Raw genomic sequence first — 20,715 nt, 5'->3', positions numbered from 1 at the left:
GTTTAAAGTAAGAACCTGCCTAGTATAATGGTAATAAATTATGGGCCTCATTATTAATAATACTATTAATAATAATCCTCATTATTGATGAGGCCCATACTTTATTATCATTATCAGTGACAATGAACATTAGCTAATCCTTTCCACTTATGGAACCTCAGTAACAATGAAAATGGGAATTGGAACAAGGTTTGAGTTAGAATATTGCTAAGGAATATAAACCAGATAAGGAGGCTGACTGGACATTTTTATGGTAGCACAAATGTAGAGTTATAACAGAGTAAAGTACTTTGTACCATTATATCTTGTTCTATAGTATTTATTTTCTTGTCTTACTCAAGGAGCTAGGAGCTCCTAAAGGGCAGCATCTTGTCATCATTGTACTCTCAGGCTTCAGTGTTTAAATATTCACTGATTAAATGGAAGAATATGCTAATGAAAGCTGGGGTAAAAAAAAATAAAGACAAGAAAGACATTTTAAAAATGATTTGAAGAGCTGGGCATGGTGGCGCATGCTTGTATTCCCAGCACTTGGGAGGCTGAGACAGGAGGATCACAGGTGCAAAGCCAGCCACAGCTACTTAGTGAGGCTCTCAGCAACTTAGTGAGACCCTGTTTTTAAGTAAACTATAAAATAGGTCTGGCAGTATAGCCCTGAGGTAGAAAGCCCTTGGGTTCCACCCCCAGGACCACCAAAAAAAAATATGTGAAGATTGAGATAAAACATTTGTCTAGCAACTTGTTGTCTGAAATGTGCCTTGACATCTAAGCAGAAACATCTGAGAGACAACTGGAAATTTGGAAAAACTCACATGTTAATCAGAGATTGGAGTTAGGGAAACATTTTGGAGATTGTATGCTCATTTGATAACTTACTGAATACTGATTTTTTGCTAGGCACTGGACTAGGTCTTAGAAATACAAATAGTAAGCTGACTTTATTATATCCTTTATGCATATACAAATAAAATTGCAAAGCCAGGCATGATGGCACATGCTTGTAATACCAGTACTCAAAAGCTGAGACAGGAGGATCACAAATTTGTGGCCAGCCTCAGCTACTTAGTGAGACCCTTTTCAACTTAGTGAGACTTTGTTTCAAAATAAAGAATAAAAAAATAGGGCTAGCAGGGCATGGTGGTGCATGCTTAATCCCAGTATTTGGGAGGCTGAGATAGGAGGATTGCAGTTCACGAACAGCCTCAGCTACTTAGTGAGGCTCTTTGCAACTCAGTGAGACCCTGTTTCAAAATAAAGAATGCAAAATAGGGCTGGGGGTATAGTTCAGAGGTAGAATGCCCCTGGCTTCCACCCCAGTATTGCAAGAAAAAAAGAAAGAAAAATACAGTTATACAATTGCAATGTCTTTAAGGCTTAACAGTCACATACACAAGATATAATATGTGTATGAAGGACGGTAAACTCAGATTTGCTTTGAGGAATCACCCAGAGATCCACAGAAAAAAAATTTCTAGAACTGAATCTTTAATCATTTGTAAGAGTTAATTTGGTATGAGATATATGAGGTGAGAGGCAGGAAATGTAGACAAGACAAAGAAATGAGCAAAGATGTAAAGATTTAATAATAACGTTTACCTTTGGTTGAAGACTTATTCTATTCCATGTAATTTTATTTAAAGAATAAAAGTAACCTTTTAAATTCTTTTTAATTATTCCAGAAAAAGAGTGTACCATATATACTAAAAGACCAACCATTTCTATCTATTGTTCTTATTTTCTCTTTTAAAACTCCTGAAGCCTTTTGACCTCAAATGTTATATGTCATTTTCTTTTCTTCCTAACTTTGTTCTAGCTTTTTTTTTTGGTATTTTAGAGAAGGAATATGCTATATTGAACATGATATAACATGCTATAAGAACATGATATTGGGTTAGAAAGGCATGGATAAAAACCTAAGCCCTGACCCTTACTAGTTTTTACTTTGCCCTGTTCTGTGCCTCCTGTAATGCCATTTTTACCCTGCTTCCTTGGGATAAGGAGAGAATGGAAGCACTTACTTATGTTACAAATAGTAGTAAATGACTGTTGAGAATTATGTAGAATGGATGTATTTTAAGTTGTGATAAATACCAAAGAATAGAATCAGAAGGTTCCACAAGTGGAAGGGATTATCTAATATTCCATTAGCCCACATGTTACCTCTGCTGCCACAAAACAGATTTTTTTAAACACTTTCATAGTAGGTTTTATTATCCTCACTTCATCCTTACATTAACCCCAGGAGATGTTGTCATATATTCAAAGAGGAAGAAATGGAAGGAGAGTAATTTAAAGTAATTTGCAGGAACTTATATAGGTAGTAAATACAAACACAGGATTTGAGCTGAGGTTTATCAATTCTAAATTTTGATGGGAATAAAAAAAAGCCAAACTAAAAATGCATGGTGTATGGGGAAGGTAAATAACTTGATAGTAGTTGAATATTCATTTAACTAGGTGGTGGGGGTATGGTAAGATGTGAAGTTGGAAAGGAACTGGAGCTGTGCTATAAGACAGTTTGCCTGGCATACTAGGGATATTAGTTTCATTCTGAAGATGGTGAATCACATGGGTTTTAGGAAGGATAATGTTAGAGTCACATGTGTATTGAGAAAGAACTCTAGGGATGCTATGGATGATAGACTGGAATGAGGAGTATGTGTAAATCTGTAGCATTACGAGAGGGAGACCAGGAAGACCAATTACAAGGCTCCAGCACTAATCCTTGTGGGAAATCAATGCTTATATATCATCTCTGCAGGGGTGATTTGTTAACACACTTGGATGGATGGGATGTCTAAGGATAGTACACATGGAAGAGAGAAGAGATGACTCCTAGGAAGAGTATAGTTTGAAAAGACTTGGAACATAATACAAAGAATCTGCATTTAGATATGTATGGGGAATAGCAAGAGAACACATGATTATAGAAGTCAAGGAAATACAAAGCAATATTCCTTTTACACAAGCATAAAAGAAAACCTGAAGAATGTTTGATTTCCTCTAGACTTTCTCTATACCAGAACTGGCACAAGCCTAGAATCATTTGTATCTGTTCTTTCTCCCACCAAGGCCCTGGTCCCTCCAGGTCTCCTTCTCCAGAATCAAGTATCTGGGAGCCAGAAGAAACCCTGGAGACATAAGAGTAAAGCCTAGGAGTCTTGCTAAGAAGAGTTCATTCTGTCTCCCTCCAATGCACTACACTTGGGGTGAGCTCTGTTTTCACTGCCTTCTGTCCTCTGTCTCCTCCTCCCCTGGGGCTGCAGACTAACCAATTTATTAATGAACATTCACTGCCTGTGACCTCATTAAAAAGTTGTTAATGAGACCCTCTGCTGTAGAGGGAGCACAGTTGCCTGAGGCTCCCAGTGGCCTATCCTGAGGCCTGGAGGGAAAGCTTGGGTGAATAGACAGGATCAGACCTGGGGAGGAACTAATGGCCCCGGCGGCTGGCCAGACCTTCCTAATGGTCTCATCTTGTCAAGGAGCCACCTATGAAGCTCAAGTCCCTGTTGGCCTTCAGGTTTACAGCAGTAGCTGCTGTCCAGAGCAGAATAGGTTTTCCTCTGAGTTGTCAGCTCTGCCTACTGCCTATTCTGCTGACTTATTATGATAGAAGGCTTCAAATTCTGATATTTAACATGTGTCTTTTCTTGCATTTAATATTGCTGTATTATAAAAGCCTTTTAGCTGGTCTTTGTTTTATAGGTCCTCCCCATCACCCACTCTCTATACAACAGCCATAATAATGTTCCAAAAATGCAGATCTAATTGTGTTCTTGTTCAGAAACCTCAAAGTTTAAAAAACAAAAAAATAATATTCAAGTACCACATAGAAGGCCTTTCAAATTTTGATTTCTACCTAACATGCCATCCTAATATATGCTGAGTTTTGTCTCCTATATGATGATTTCTATTATTCTTACCATTATCAGTGCCAACACCCCTAGACTGCCATCATTATCATCATAGTGGTTAATATTTTTATAGAAATTACTATGTTCCCAGCATAGTTCTTTGTGTATGTGAGCTTTTGTGGTACTGGGGATTGAACTTAGAGGCATTCTACCTCTGAGCTATACCCCTGCCCCCATTTTATTTTATTTTGAAACAAGGTTTCATGAAGTTGCAGAGAGCCTCCATAAATTGTTGAGGCTGGCCAAACAGAACTGTCCTTAATCATTTTTACTGAAGAATAAATGACTTTGGAAATAATATTTGGATGCAGACTTGATATTTCTTGATAAAATCATGCAAAATTTAGGTATAACCATGTTTATATGTAAAACTTATTCAGTGGTAAAATCATTTTGATGACAGCTCATGTTTTAATATCTGTTTTATATACTTCCCATACTGTCAAAAATTAAAAACAAGAAGAGAGAGTTGGGCATGGTGGCCCGTGCTTGTAATCCCAGTACTTGGGAGGCTGAGACAGGAGGATCACAGGTTCACTGCCAGCCTTAGTTACTTATCAAGGTCCTCTGCAACTTAGTTTTAAAATAAAGAATAAGAAATGAGGCTGGGGGTGTGTGACTTGGAGTTAGAATGTAGAATGCTCCTGGGTTCAATCCCCAGTACCGAAAAGAAGAAGAAGAAGAAGAAGAAGAAGAAGAAGAAGAAGAAGAAGAAGAAGAAGAAGAAGAAGAAGAAGAAGAAGGAGAAGAAGAAGAGGAAGGAGGAGGAGGAGGAGGAGGAGGAGGAGGGATCTTCATTCCTATAACATAGTGTGAGCCTAAACTAGAATTTTAACAGTGTTTATTTAGACCTTGATGCAACAGCAAAAGAAGTTTTAAAGTGTACTTAGCTATTAAATTTGAAGAGCATCTATTGAAACTACTATTTAAAATGATTAACTTGGTGAATAATGCCATGCTAAAAGCACACAGTAGGACAATAATCTAACAGAATTTATACAAAATGAATATACTTGCACAGGTAAAAAATTTCTCAACAAGACCCAAAGGCACAAGAAACGAAAAGGTGGATAAATATGTGGGATTGCATTAAAATGAAAGCTTCTGTAAATCAAAGGAAACTATCAAGAATCTCAACAGAGAATCAACAGAATGGGAGAAAAATTTTTGCCAACTATCCCTTCAATAGAGGACTAATACCTAGAATATACAGGGAACTCAAGAAACTCAGCACTAAGAAAACAAATAACCCTATAAAAAATGGGCGAGTGACTTAGTCACTTCACCAGAAGAAGAAATTCAGGTGGCCAATAAATGCATTAAAAAATGCTCAACATCATTAGTAATCAGAGAGATGCAAATCAAAACCACCCTGAGATTTCACCTAACTCCAACTAGAAAGGCAATCATTCAAAACACAAACAACAACAAATGCTGGCAAGAATATGAAGAAGTGGGATCTCTAAAACATTGTTGGTGAGATTGCAAATTAGTGCAACCACTTTGGAAAACAGGATGGAGAATCCTCAGATGAATGGGAATGAACCTACCATATGATCCAGAAATATCACTTTTGGGTATCTACCCAAAAGATTGGAAACTAAACTACCAAATGAATGCATGCATATCTATGTTCATAGCTGCAAAATTCACCATTGCCAAACTATGGAACCAGCCAAGATGTCTATCAACAAATGAATGGATTACAAAACTATGGGATATTTACACAATGGAATTTTACTCAGCCATAAAGGAGAACACAGTTATGTCATTTACAGGGAAATGGATGGAACTGAAGAACATTATGCTAAGTGAGATCTGTCCAGTCACATACTCTTCCAAATATGTGGAAGCTAGGGAGAAAATGGGTCATAGGAGGAACTCTAGACAAAGAAGGAGAAGCTATAGATAAGCAAATAAGGTGACCTAACTGAGGGGAATGGGAGGGATGAGTAGGGAAATTCCATAATATACATACTGTACATTAACAAACATATCAAAGTCAATCACTAAGCCAAACATGAAAAGGAGAGAGTGGGTAGAGAATGGGGTGGTAACTGGGTAAAAGCTAATTGAGTGATGTGCGCATGTATGCCTCTAACATCTGGTATGCTATTAAGATATATGACTGCAATGCACCAATAAAACGTGTAAAAAAGCCAAAATGAATATACTTGATTAAAATCATATCAAATATGTTTAGACTATTCAGAAATATAAATAACCATGAAAGATCTTTTTAGAGATGAAATATGTAAAATCCTTCTGACACCCAATCTCCATTGCCTTAAAAAACAGCATTCTTACAAAAGCCAGAAAACACTATAACTATAAAAAGAACACAGTGAGTAAAAAGTGGAAGGAAAAAAGCTAAAAGATTGATCAGATAGCAGAAAAGAAACCCACCAGCCTTGTGGCCCTGGGCGCCAGAGTGGCACCATCTTGTCTCACTGCACCCAACTCCAGAGACAAACAGGAAAACAAACAAGGATGTGAAGTAAGCGTCGGTAGATCATCGGAATTGTATGCCTTCAGTTCCTCCTGGGCAAACACTGGCTACAACCTGCAGCAGTGGTGGTCAAGCTCACCACACCCTCCAGATATCCAGAGCAGTGCTCAAAAACACTGTAAGTGAAGCTGCCATCCCTGCAGGAGAATGCCCAATGCAGCTCCAGAAGGGCCTGAAGTTTCAATTTCATTTAACAATTATGAAAGAAAATAACTTGCAACCCAAAATCTCCCACCCAGCAAAATTATCTTGCAAATTAGATGGGGAAATAAAAATCTTCTATGACAAGCAGAAGCTGAAGTAACTTATGTCTTCCAAACCAGCTCTAGAGAAAATACTCAAAGAGATTAACTGCAAAGAAGAAATAAATAATAAATGCCAGAACCAGAGAAACAAGAATTTTCAATCAGAAAATAGCTAAGCAAAGAATAACAAACACTACTTTAAACAGAATTTAAAGTTCACTATGTTAAGAATTAAAAATCATTTCTCAATAATCACACTGCACATAAATGGCCTCAACTCCCCAATAAAAAGATAGAAGGTGGCAAAATGGATTAAAAACCAGAATCCATCTATCTGCTGCCTGCAAGAAACACACCTTATAAGTAAAGATAGTAACAAACTAAAGGTTAAAAAGCTGGAGCAATGTAATCCATGACAACAAAACTTGAAGATAAGCAGGAGTAACAACTTGATATCAGACTTGTCTTGATATTAGACAAATTATACTTCAAGCCCAAGCTTATTAGAAGATACAAAGTAGGTCATTTTTTACTGGTAAGAGGAACAATCCAGCAAGAGAAAATAATGATAATCAACATTTATGCACCAAACATAGGTATAGCTACTTTCATAAAACAAACTCTTTGTGACATTAAGTCACATATAAGTCCTGAATCAGTAATACTGGGAGACTTTAATACCTCTCTCACACCATTAGACTGATCTTTTAGACAAAAGTCAGTAAAGATGCCTCAGATCTAAAGAACATCACCAACCAAATGGACCTATTAGACATACAGAATATTTCACCCAACTACAGCAGAGTTCACATTTTTCTCCGCTGCTCACGGAACTTTCTCCAAAATAGATCACATCCTGGATTACAAAGTGAGCACTAGCAAATTTTAAAAAATGTGACATACTTCCCTGAGACTTTTTAGACCATAATGGAATGAAAGTAGAAATCAACTATAAGAAGACCCAGAAAACCACACAAACATGTGGAGATTGAATGCCATACTGATGAATGAGAAATGGGTCATAGAAGAAATAAAGGTAAAATCAAGAAACTTCTAGAAACAAATGAAAATAGAGAAACAACATATCTAAACCTCTGAGACACTTTGAAGGCAGTAATAAGAGGAAAATTCATAGCACTGAGTGCCCACATAAGAAGAAAAGAAAATCACCAAATAAATAACCTAATGACACAGTTCAAAGCCCTTTAAAAACAGGAAAAGTCCAACCCAAAAGCCAGTAGAAGACAGGACATTATTAAAATCAGAGCAGAAAACAACAAAGTAGAGAAAAAATAGAGAAAATCAACAAGACCAAAAGCTTGTTTCTTGAATAAAGATTAACAAGATAGATAAACCACTAGCCAAATTAACAACAACAACAAAAAAGAATCAACCCAAATTATAAAGATAAGAGATGAAAAAGGAGATATTACCACGGACAGTGCAGAAATCCAGAGGATTATCAGAAACTACTTTGAAAAACTATACTCCAACACAATGGAAAATCTGGAAGAAATTGAAAACTTTCTAGATAAATACAATTTTCCTAAACCCAGACAGGAAGATATAGAAAATTTAAACCAACAAATAGCAATCAAAGAAATTGAAATAACAATAAATAGCCAGCATCAAAGAAAAGCCCAGAACCAAATGAATTCCCAAGTGAATTTTATAAAACCTTTATAGAAGAGCTAATCCCCAAACTCTTTAATCTATTTTGTGAAATAGAAAGAAACAGGACTCTCCCAAATACATTCTATGAAGGCAACATCACATTAATATGCAAGAGGAATCACAATGCCTGACTTTAATATCTACTCTAGTGGTTTCATCATGTCCTTGATGGATTCAACCTAGTATCATTCTTATACATATACAAAACTGGCCTCTTAGATAAAGTCAAAATTGAATTCTCTTTTTCTCTCCTTGTCATTCCTCTTTGTCCCATTTAGGGAACATCCATCAACTACATTGCTTAGGCCAGAAATATTGGTAGAGTGCTTGACACCTCCTTTTCTCTCAATTACATGTACAATCTATTATACCAAGTCTTGTCAATTTAAGTCTGCACTCTAATATTTACTGCTACTATCCTAAACTAAAACACGACTATATTGGTCTTCCTCTTTTCCACTCTATATCCAGCAGTCATGATCATTTAAAAAATAAAATCACCCTCTTAGTCAATGGATACTAATTGCATTTAGTTTAAACTCCAATAAAAAAATTAACACAATCAAAATTATTCCTGTTTGACATGACCTCTGCCTATCTATATATATAAAACCCCTATATCTCACCAAACACAGGAATCAACTCAAGATGGATCAAAGACTTAGAAATTAGACCTGAGACTGTGAAGTTAGTAGAGGAGAGCATAGGTTCAACACTATAACATATTGGCACAGGCAGTAACTTTCTCAACAAAACCTCCAAAGCTCAGAAATTTAAAGCAAGAATAAACAAGTGGGATAGCATCAAACTAAAAAGTTTTTTCTCATCAAAGGAAACTATCAATAACCTAAAAAGGAAGCCTACAGAATGGGAAAGGATCTTTATCAGCCACCATTCTGATAGGGGGCTAATATCCAGAATATACAAAGAGCTCAAAAGTCTCTACACTAGCAAAACAAACAACCCAATCAAGAAATGGGCAAATGAACTAAATAGACACTTCACAAAAGAAGAGATACAAAGGGCCAATAGATACATGAAAAGATGTTCTTCATCACTGGCCATCAGGGAGATGCAAATCAAAACTACACTGAGATTCCATCTAACCCCAGTCAGAGTGGCAAGCATAAAGAAATCAAACAACAACAAATGCTGGCGAGGATGTGGGGAAAGAGGAACTCTTTTGCACTGTTGGTGGGAGTGCAAACTAGTTCAATCACTATGGAGATCTGTGTGGAGATTCCTAAGAAAGGTGGGAATAGATCCACCATATGATCCAGCTCTACCACTCCTGGGTATCTTTCCAAAGGGGTTGAATTCAGAGAAATACAGCAACATATGCATGCCTATGTTCATAGCAGCACAATTTGTAATAGCCAAAATATGGAACCAACCCAGATCACCATCAACAGATGAATGGATAGCAAAACTTTGGGAAATACACACAATGGAATTTTATTCAGCCATAAAGAAGAACAAAATTATATCATTTGCAAGAAGATGGAAAGCCCTAGAGAACATTATGTTAAGTGAGATCAGCCAAGCACAGAAGGAGAAGATACATATGATTCCTCTAATATGCCCAAACTAGGAAACACAAAGGATACCAGTGGGACTCCAGATATTGGAGGGGAAATACTAGCTAAGTTTGAATGGAAAGATAGGAGAGGAGGAAGGCCGATCTTGATTAATGAGGGTCTACACCTGAACATGTGTAAAATTATGAATAAGACATGGTTAACCTGGACAACCATTGGTGGGAGGGGGGAAGGGAAAACGGGGGCGGGGGGAGAGGGCACCAAATATAGTTTAAATGTATACTATTTATGTTCAATAAAAAACAAAAAAACAAAACATTTCAGAAAAAAACAGATTTTCTTGTACTTATATAATATACCACATTCTTCTGCACTTGGAATTTCTTTGATCTTCTTCATTCTGTAGTGCTATTTCTCTTCCTCTTAAACTATTTGAAGAATTAAGGTAAATATCATCACCCAAAGACCTTCCGAAAGATTCCTTTGTTATTATTTGTCTTGGCTTTCTTTTTTTCCTTTCATGGCAATTTTTTTTCAACTTTCAGCTTTCTCTTCAGGATGTCATTTATTTAAATACTGCCTAGTATATACACATAGCCAGTTTTCCAAGTAACTGTAGAGCAATTATCCTTCTTATGTTTATAAAGCTTATAGTAAACCAGCTGGGCATCGTGTCACATGCTTGTAATCACAGCATTTGGGAGGATGAGACAGGAGGATCCGGGTTCGCAACAGCCTCAGCTACTTAGTGAGAGGTCCATTGCAACTCAGTGAGACCCTTGGAGGTAGAATGACCCTAGGTTCCATCTCCGATATTGCAAAAAATTAATAAAAAATAAATAAAGCTTAGAGTAAACCAATTGGGAAAATTTCAATTGTTTTAACATGTTTTGAAGATTCATGTGAGGTTGTAGTTTATTTTTTTGTATTTATGTAGTAATAATCATAGTATTGTTTAATTTCTTGGAAACTTTAAAAATCATTGAACTTAGAATGTCTTAGACAAAACAATGGACTTAGAATGTATTTAGATTTCATGTACCATTCTTAAGAATATTTTGATTATATTTAAGAGCATATTAATGTTTCTAAGTAGTATGGAAAAGAACAGATTATTCAATAAATGATATTGAGACAAATGGGCATGCACCTGCAGAAAAAAATCACCATTTCAGACTTCATATCAAATAAATTCAAGACTACCAAAGACTTAAAATATTAAAAAATAAAATAAGTACTGATAGAAATAATGAAGTAATAATTTTGGTCTCAAGTTTAACACGTATACCTGAAATATCATCATAAGCAAAGTCAAGAGAGAAATGACAAGAAAGTAGAAATATTTCCAACTTATTTCAAAAGATCTGATTCTTCTATTATACAAATATTTTAGTTAAGCAGCATTGACAAAACTATATACCATGTGATAGAATTGTGCACAAGGATTTAGATAGAGCAAATAAGATGAATATTCTTAAAAAGAAGGAAAATTAAGTAAAATTATGGTTTCACATAGATAATATTTTTACTTGCCATACTGGAAAATATCCAAGGATTTATAAAAATATATTTTGACAATGGTATAGAAAATGAGACATAACCATGACTTAAAAGAAAGTAAATTGTTAGCTGGGTGTGGTGGTACACTCTTGTAATCCCAGTACTTGGGAGGCTGAGTCAGGAAGATCACGGATTGAGGACAGCCTCAGCTATGTAGTGAGGCCCTTTGCAACTTAATGAGACCTTGTTTAAAAAAAAAAATTAGGGCTGGAATTTGAATGCCCCTGGGTTCATTACCCAGTACCACAAAACAAAAGAATTTAAAAAAGAAAGTAAATTGTTACTTCTCTTTAGGGTATTGTGTCTCCAATATTTAGCATCTGTTATAATGAATTATAAGGTAAGTGTGTATGGTTCCACTTCCATTCAAAATTATAATAATGATTATGCACAGTACAGTAAGATAGAAAATGCATAGCAATTAGGAAGCATAAAGCTATATTTGAACAATATGATTCTTTATCTAGAAAATTCTGAAGATTCTATGTAAAGGATCTATTATAATTAGTAAGTGAGCTTAGCATGGTCATAGGTTACAAAGCTCAAATACAAAATCTATTTTATTTCCACATGTATTTCTGTATTCTTCATCTGTGAATTCAATTATCATAGAAAATACTCAGAAAAATATACTTATAATGAACACAAACTATTTTTCTTGTCATTATTCCCTAAACAATATAATATAGCAACTATTTACATAGCATTAGGTATTAAAGAAAACTAGAGATTATTTAAAATTAATTAGAGGCTTTGTAAATTATATGCAAAATCGTACCACTTTGTGTGTGTGTGTGTGTGTGTGTGTGTGTGTGTGTGTGTGTGTGTGTGGTACTGGGGTTTCTGGAAGCCCTTCTACCTCTGGGTTACACTCCCAGACCTATTTTATATTTTGAAACAGGGTCTCTTAAACCAGCGCGGCTAGCTTCGAATCTGCGCAATCCTCTTGTCTCTGCCTCCCAAGTGCAGGGATTACAAGCGTGCGCCACCTCGCCAAGCATCGCACCACTTTTTATAGGGGATTTGAACATCTGCAGATTTTGTTATTTCTAAAGGCTTCCTGGAACCAGTTAAGGATATTGAAGGGTGACTATATAAACACTAAATGATCAGTTCCATATATACTTGAAATACAAAAAAGAAATATGATCTGGATGTTGTTGCATGGAGTCCTCTATTAGTGCCATTCTGGTCTAGTTTATTCTTATCATTTCTCAAGTCTTTTACATGCTTACTTATATTCCCTATACTTGTCCTACTGACTAATGAGAAATGAGTTTAGAAATATTCCCACTAGCTGGACTTGGTGGCACACGCTTGTAATACCAGTACTTGAGAAGCTGAGACAGGATGATCACAGGTTCACTGCCAGCCTCAGCTACTTAGAGAGGCCCTGTTTCAAAATAAAGAATAAAAAAGTCTAGGGGTGTATCTCAGAGGCAGAATGTCTCTGGGTTCAAACTTCAGTACTGCAAAAAAAAAAAAAAAAAACTTCTCACTGTACTTAAGGATTTATTTATTTTTCCTGCCAGTTCTGTCAGTTTTCCTCTATATTTTGAAGTTTGCTTATTAAATGAATATACATTTTTTTCATTATGTCTACTTGACGAATTAACCGGTTTGTCATTAAAAGTTGTGTATGTTTATCCATGGAAATACTCAAAAGTACAGTGCTTGGTTGCATATGTGTAAATCTATATGCATAAGAAATAAAACCCCAGACAATTTCATGAAATTTAATATCAACATAGAAATTTATACAATAAAAACATTTAAGTACATTTGTTACATTATTATTTATATTGGACTCTCCACCAATATAGAATTTAGTTATAGAAAATAGGAGATTATATAAATTAAATCATAATGCATATATATTCATATATTTTACACATTTAATGTTACATGATTAAATATTACTCTTAAAAATAATTTCAATAAAATGAAATATAATTGATGACTAGGGTTAAGAACTTAATATTAATTATCCAACTTAATTGTCACAATTCTGGGTGAAAGTTACCATGGTTATTTCCATGTTTGGATGAGAAAACATTCATGTCTTAAATAACTTGTTGGGTGTCCAATCTTGCAACCCTGGTTATGATGTTAAATTTTAAAAAGTATAAAAATGAGCCAGATTTTATACTTTTACAATGGTGCACACCTGTAATTTCAGTACTTTGGAGGCTAAAACAGGAGAATTACAGATTCAAGGACAGCCTCCACAGCTTAGCAAGACCCTCAGCAACTTAGTGAGACCCTGTTTCAAAATGAAAAATAAAAAGGGCTGCAGGTATAGCTCATAGGTAGAAAGCCACAGGGTTCAATTCATAGTACCCAAAACAAACAAGCAAACAAACAAACAAACAAAGAAACAAACACCGAAAAGGCAAATGTATAAAAATGTACACACGGGCCAGGCACGATAGCATATGCTTGTAGTCTCAGCATTTGGGAGACAGGAGAACCATAGGTTTGAGGCCAGTCTCAGCAACTTAGTGAGACTTTGTTTCAAAATAAAAAACAAAATAAGGTTGAGATATCACTTAGAGGTAGAATGCCTCTGAGTTCAATCCCCAGTATCACCCCATCCCTGCAAAAAAAGCACACACAGTATGACTGCCACTCTCAAACATCATTAGTACAGTGAAGTATTATCATTTATGATGAGAATTTGGTCATGTTTTCTTCTTTTTTTAATTAATTATTTTTTTGGTGGTACTAGGGGTGGAACCCAGAGGCTTTCTACCTCCGGGCTATACTCCCAGACCCATTTTTTTTTTATATTTTATTTGGAAACAGGGTCCCTCTAAGTTGCTGAGAGCCTCACTAAGTAACTGAGGCTGGCTTCGAACCCGTGCCATCCTCCTGTCTCAGCCTCCCAAGCGCGGGGATTACAAGCGTGCGCCACCATGCCCGGCTACGTTTTCTTCTTTTTACATTTCAGTTTTCCCCCAAATTGTCATGAGAATGATATGGAAATAATTTCATTATATAATTATATCAGAGACATCACTCAGAATAACTTTATAAGAAAAACCTCTACAATAATTCTTGGAAGTTGGTTATGACATTTATTTATTCCGTTATATCATTACACATTTAATTTTTGAAAGTATGCTTTAGAAAGATCTTTATTGCATTATTAACTCATAGTCAACATATTACTGGAGAAAATTATAGTTTATGTCAATAACATCTCCAACTCCTACTTCTTCTATTTGGTGACTGTATGACCTTTGGATTTTCTGAATCTGTTTCAGAATTGAGAACAAAAAGAATAAAAAGAGCCAAGTGCAGTAGTGCACACCTGTAGTCCTAGTATGTGGAAGGCTGAGCCAGGGGGATCACAAGTTCAAGGCCAGCCTTAACAACTTAATGAGATCCTGTTTCAAAATAAAAAAAAATTTAAAAGGCTGGGAAAAATTAGAATAATAAGAATAATTAGAAATAGAATAATTAGAAAATTAGAAAAAAAGCTTATTAAAGGGATTATGGCAGCATTAATTTAAATAAGGTATGAAGCGGTTGATGAATGTTGGGAAGGAAAAAGAAGGGAGGTAAGGTAGAGAAAATTGTGTCTATGTTCCTTGTACTTATGCCTGGAGAAAGATAGGATATTGAAGCAATGTAGTGCTGGACGTTGGAACTTCAGCATTTATTTCAAGGAGATGATAAAGTGAATCTGGTTGTTTCATATTTCAGTATGGGTCTAGTTTAAGTTAAACAGTTGTGAATGCTGAGGAAAGGGGAGTTGAGGTCAATTCCTGATTAGAACAGGTATCTTGCTTTCTAGCACCTGAGCATGGAGAGTTCCACTTTTCATGTATTTCCATTGTAAGTGTTTATCCAAATCCATATCCTAATTATTACAGGTCTGAGAAAATCAACAAAAATGATGACCTCCATGGTGCTTGGCATAGAAGAGTGCTTACAAGGAAATTATTTATTTTAAATAGTTCTCTACTTTTTCTTTCCATTAAAGTTCTATTCCTGAACTTTGAAGACAATGCTGAGAGATATATATTCTCTGCTGTTAGTTACATATTTGAAGACAACAATACCATAAATTATATTCTGTAAATGAAATGTTGCTCCTCTTGTCACTTGAACTCTTACCGGCATGGGGTCTCTAGATGCCCTGATTATCCTGTAAGACTTTCTAGTTTACCAATTTATTTATTTATGTATTTATTTATTTATTTATTAATTTTGCAGTACTGGGGATGGAACCCAGGGGCATTCTATCCCCAAGTTATAGCCTCAGCCCTATTTTTTATTCTTTATTTTGAAACAGGGTCTCGCTGTAGGCCTCACTAAGTAGTAGCTGAGGATGTCTGAGAACTGCAATCCTCCTGTCTCAGCCTCCTGAATGCTGAGACTATAAGCGTGTGCCACCATGCCTGGCCTCAGTTTACCAATTTATATCTTAGGTGAGACCCTGTTTCAAAAACAAAGAATAAAAAATAGGGTTGGGGTGTACCTCAGGGGTAGAATGCCCCTGGGTTCCATCCCAGTACTGCAAAGAGAGAGAGAGAGAGAGAGAGAGAGAGAGAGAGAGAGAGAGAGAGAGAGAGAGAGACCTATATTGGAGATAGCTAAGCTCTATGGCAAGCTTTGAAGAAAATAGAGCTATGGTAAAAATTATGTTTGTAAAATTTTGAAATTATTTTGACAAGGCTTAAGAACTTGCAAGTGGAATTGAGAGAGCACTCATTTCACCTGGGAAGAATAGCATGAGAAAGGAGTCAAGACTGTTGAGGTTAAACTGGGTATGATGGAACCTGCCTGTAATCCCGGGACTTGGGAGACTGAGACAGGAGGACAGCCTCAGCAACCTAACAAAACTCTCAGCAACCTAGCAAGATCCTGTTTTAAAAGAAAAATAAAATAAAATAAAAAGAGGCTGAGGTTGTAGCTCAGAGATAGAATGCTCTGGATTCTATCCCTAGTACCATATGCATAAACACAAAAAAACTATTGGGATTAGTGATGGCCTTTCCTTTATCTATTCTAAATTTAAGAACAGCATTGCCAGATGTGGTGGTGCACATTTGTAATCCTGGTACTTAAGAGGCTGAGATAGGAGGATCACAGTTTCAAGGACAGTTTCAGCAAAAGTGAAACTTTCACAAACCTAGCAAGATCCTGTTTCAGAAGTAAAAATTAAAGTAGGGGTTGGGGTATAGCTTGAAGGTAGAATGCCTCTGGGTCTGAGTAGAGCCAGACTAATACAAAACAAGACAAAGGGCCAAGATGACTTTTCATTCTGTTTAATGTCTTTCCTGATGTGTGCCTCCAAGTATACTATAAACAGTTTTATATTATGTTCATTGCATGTCTATGCCTATTAACAAAGTAAATACTTGCAATAGACTGGCCACAGGATTGTCAAAATACAAATGGTACTAAGAAGAAAATAATTAGTCTACAGTGGAAAGACAGAGATATTTGGCACATGGTAATGACAGGTGTTCTTTTCATTGACCTTACCAATAGCCACTTTGATAGCTACGTTTCATTCAAATGGAGGTATAAAGAGGGCGAGAGGATATCTATGGGATGTGGCTTCTGAGGGCTAGAGCCCTGTGGAAGGTCCTGCTGAGGGCATTCTTCACCTCGTTATTTCTCAGGCTGTAGATGATGGGGTTCAACATGGGAGTCACCACAGTGTAGGACAATGACAATAATTTTTTGCTCTCAGGAGAATTATTTGATTTGGGTCGAAAGTACGTGAGGCTTGAAGATACATAGAATAGAGAGACAACCAGAAGGTGGGAGGAACAGGTGGAAAAGGCTTTATGTTTGCCTTTCACTGATGGGATCTTGAGGATGGCAGCAGCAATGCGAGTGTAGGAGCATAAGATCAGCAAGCAGGGAATCATGACAACCAGAATGGTCCCTACAATGGCATAGATCTCAAAGAGTGCTGTGTCTGCACAGACCAGCTTCAGCACAGGTGGGCTGTCACAGAAGAAGTGGTTCACCTTGTTGGTGGCACAGAATGGAAAACTGAAGAGCCACGTGGTCTGCACAGTAGCTACAGGAAGTCCTGGAAACCAGGAGGCAGCAGCCAGTTTGGCACATGTCCTTTGGTTCATGAGGACAGGGTAGTGCAAGGGACTGCAGATGGCTACGTAGCGATCATACGCCATGGTGGCCAGAAGGAAGCATTCGGCCACTCCAAAGAAGAAGAAGAAATACATCTGAGCAGCACAGCCCAGGAAGGAAATGGCTGTATCCTGAGAAAGGAGGGTCCCCAGCATTTTGGGCATGATGACTAGGTTGAAGCCGATCTCTAAGCAGGACAAGTTTCTGAGGAAGAAGTACATGGGACTGTGCAGCATGGGGTCAGTCAAGGTAACTAGAATGATGAGGCTGTTTCCTATCAGGGTGACCAGGTAGATGGTTAGAAATGTCAGGAAGAGCAGCGACTGTATTTCAGAAGGCAGGGAAGAGAAGCTCATGAGGATAAACTCATTTACTCTTGTCCAGTTTCCTGGCGCCATGGCCATAGGCATGAATCCTCAGTGTGGTCATGGGGAGAGATTTTGGATTAGAAGAATCAGATTCTGGATTTGATTTTCAGCTTCCTTCTTAGTGTCAGGGAAAGAGTCAGGGTCAGGATCTGCTGGAAGAGGAAGGGCATTGTGGTGTTTAAGAATAATGGCATATGCCTGGGTATGGTGGCGCATGTTTATAATCCCAGCATTTGGGAGGCTGAGACATGGAGGATCACGGTTCACGGACAGCCTCAGCTACTTAGTGAGGCCCTCTGCAACTCAGTGAGACCCGATTTCAAAATAAAGAATAAAAAATAGGGCAGGGGGTGTAGCTCAGAGGTCAAATGCCCCTGGGTTCCATCCCCAGATCCCTCCCCCCAAAAAAGAGTAATGGCACAAGAATGAATACCCAGGCCTAACTCTGATATGGGCAATAACTTATCCTTCTCTAATCTTATTTTTCTCAGGCTTCATTTTTACTTTATGACCATATTTTCTAGAACAATTTCACATACAAACCAATTTTTTCTTTGCATTTATAATACTTTAGTAATGGAGATAAATGAGCAGAGTCCTAGAAAAAAAGAGTGAAATCAGATGGTAAAGCTACAAATTTTTCATTTATACCAGTTATGTACCTGCCTTCATCACAGATTTATTGATTTTATCTTCATCTAGCGCTAAAATTAATTCACACCTTTGGGCATGCATTTAGAGTCTATACTTTCAAAGCAATTTGACAGATTATGCAATGGAGAAAATGCAGTTCTACTATATTTTATTTTGAAGTAATTTAAGTAGGAAAAAGAGATGAAGGAATTCATGGAGATGATGCTTACAATGTGTGGCTAATTCAGTGCCCTCTACTCCAATATAAGAACTGTAGACTACTTCAAGTCACCTAATACTTATTCTTTCTGTCCCTCAGGGTATGTGGAATATCAGTAGGAATTTCTTCTTTAATAAAACAAAGCTGAAATTGACAACTGATTGTCAATACTAGCATAATTTGTCGGCTCTCAAACTTAATGTCCTAAGAATTATTTAATACAACTAAGCGGTAAGTGAATGTATCCAAGGAGACTTCAACTACTTCTGTCTCAATAAAAGGCACACTGAAAGGAAACTCAGGTTCCTATGAAAAGTTTATAAAATTAAAATGAAATTTCAAAAGAAAACATTCTTGGACAAATACTTAATCTGGACTATATAAAATTTCTTAAATAATATGAAAAAGTTCATTATATATCAAGTTTCTATAGAGGCACTGGTGAGATGATAACTGGTGGCGTATTGAAGTTTACAATTTAATGAAGGAGATAACTTAAATAATCGGTTACAATATTTACAATGACAATTATAATACAATAAATTTACCATATTTTGGGGAGCATACAAGAACAAGGACACCTAATGTAGTCTATAAATGCTTCCTAGGCAACAGAGGTTAAAAGAAGTTTGCTAAGAGGTAGGCATAACAGTGGGATTCTATACATAATTATAAAGATACAATAACAAAATCAAAGCACAATAGTAGAAAAAATTTTTACTGAAAGCAGGAAAGTATAGACTTGAATATTCCCAAAGAAGAAACATTATGTAGGCAGACCATACTGCTCCTCTACAAGATGCAGAAAATGAGAATAAGTTGGGAAATAGAAAATAGGAAGCAAAAACATTAACTGTGTATTAACTGTAACAAATAGTTAATGTTCCTACAGTATTTGGAAGGCTGAAACAATAGATTACAGGTTCGAGACTAGCCTCTGCAATTTTGCTAAACATTCAGCAACCTACATAAATAAATAATAAATTTAAGGTCCATGAAGAAATCAATCATGTAAATGTAGTGAAAATAATAAATACTAAGAAAGATGAAAATGAAAATGTTAGTAATCTAAGACAAATCAATTAAATAATAACTTATTAAGCAACAGAAAAAAGTCAAAGAAGATGTCCAGCAACCAGCCATGTAGTAGTAAATATTTTTGGTTTTAAAATATATTCAAAACATTGCAATATTTATGAAGAAGAAACTCATTTTCAGTGCATGCTGAAACCAAATAAGGAAATGTTTGAGAAGTGCATTCTTGGGGGGTGCTGTAAAGTGCTAAAAATGGCAGAAGTAAAATCTTCAGGAAACAAAAATAAATGAATTACTGAGAATTCCAGAAAACAGATTAAAGCATAGGGATGGAAAAAAAAGTATAGGGCAGGGTGTGGTGGAGCACACCTGTAATTCAGTACTTGGGAGGCTGAGACAGGACGATCGCAGATTTGAGATGCTCAGAATCTTAGTGGGACCCTCAGCAACTTAACAAGAACCTATTTCAATTTAAATAAAATAGGGCTAGGGGTACAGTAGCTTAGAGGTAGATTGCCCCTGGGTTTAATCCCCAGACACACACACACACACACACACACACACACACACACACGAGAGAAAGAGAGAGAGAGAGAGAGAGAGAGAGAGAGAGAGAGAGAGAGAGGAATAAAATATCACTGAGTTTACAATATTCTTCCCAAAAGTATTCCTTAGAATTAACAGAATATAAGAAAATAGACATACATCAATATGTCTTAATATTTTTTCTTTTTTTAATTTTGAGGGCAGATAAAATTTCCTTTAAACTTCCAAACATAAAACAGATGAACCCGAGAAGCAAACCCCAAAGTTACAACTGAATGACTTTTTAGGCTACATGAACAAAACAAAATAAAAACAAAAATAACACAAAAGCAAATAAATCCCCAAGAATGCTAGAA

The 20,715-nt window shown here is 36.3% G+C and overlaps 1 protein-coding gene across 1 annotated transcript; it reads right to left on the bottom strand.

The window, feature by feature from the left end:
- Positions 1-17,001: 17,001 nt before the first annotated feature.
- On the bottom strand, positions 17,002-17,961 carry LOC308267937 (olfactory receptor 10A5; the record flags this gene model as incomplete). The annotated part of the gene is made up of 1 exon (XM_080702891.1): positions 17,002-17,961. One exon carries the CDS (start codon positions 17,959-17,961, stop codon positions 17,002-17,004), a length of 960 nt encoding a protein of 319 aa, XP_080559017.1.
- Between the last annotated feature and the right edge of the window lie 2,754 nt (positions 17,962-20,715).

This window comes from Muscardinus avellanarius, assembly GCF_963383645.1.
Source record: "Muscardinus avellanarius genome assembly, chromosome: 1".
Taxonomy (NCBI): domain Eukaryota; kingdom Metazoa; phylum Chordata; class Mammalia; order Rodentia; family Gliridae; genus Muscardinus; species Muscardinus avellanarius.
The sequence above is the reverse complement of the archived record's forward strand: the minus strand, read 5'-3'. Positions and strand labels throughout refer to the sequence as shown.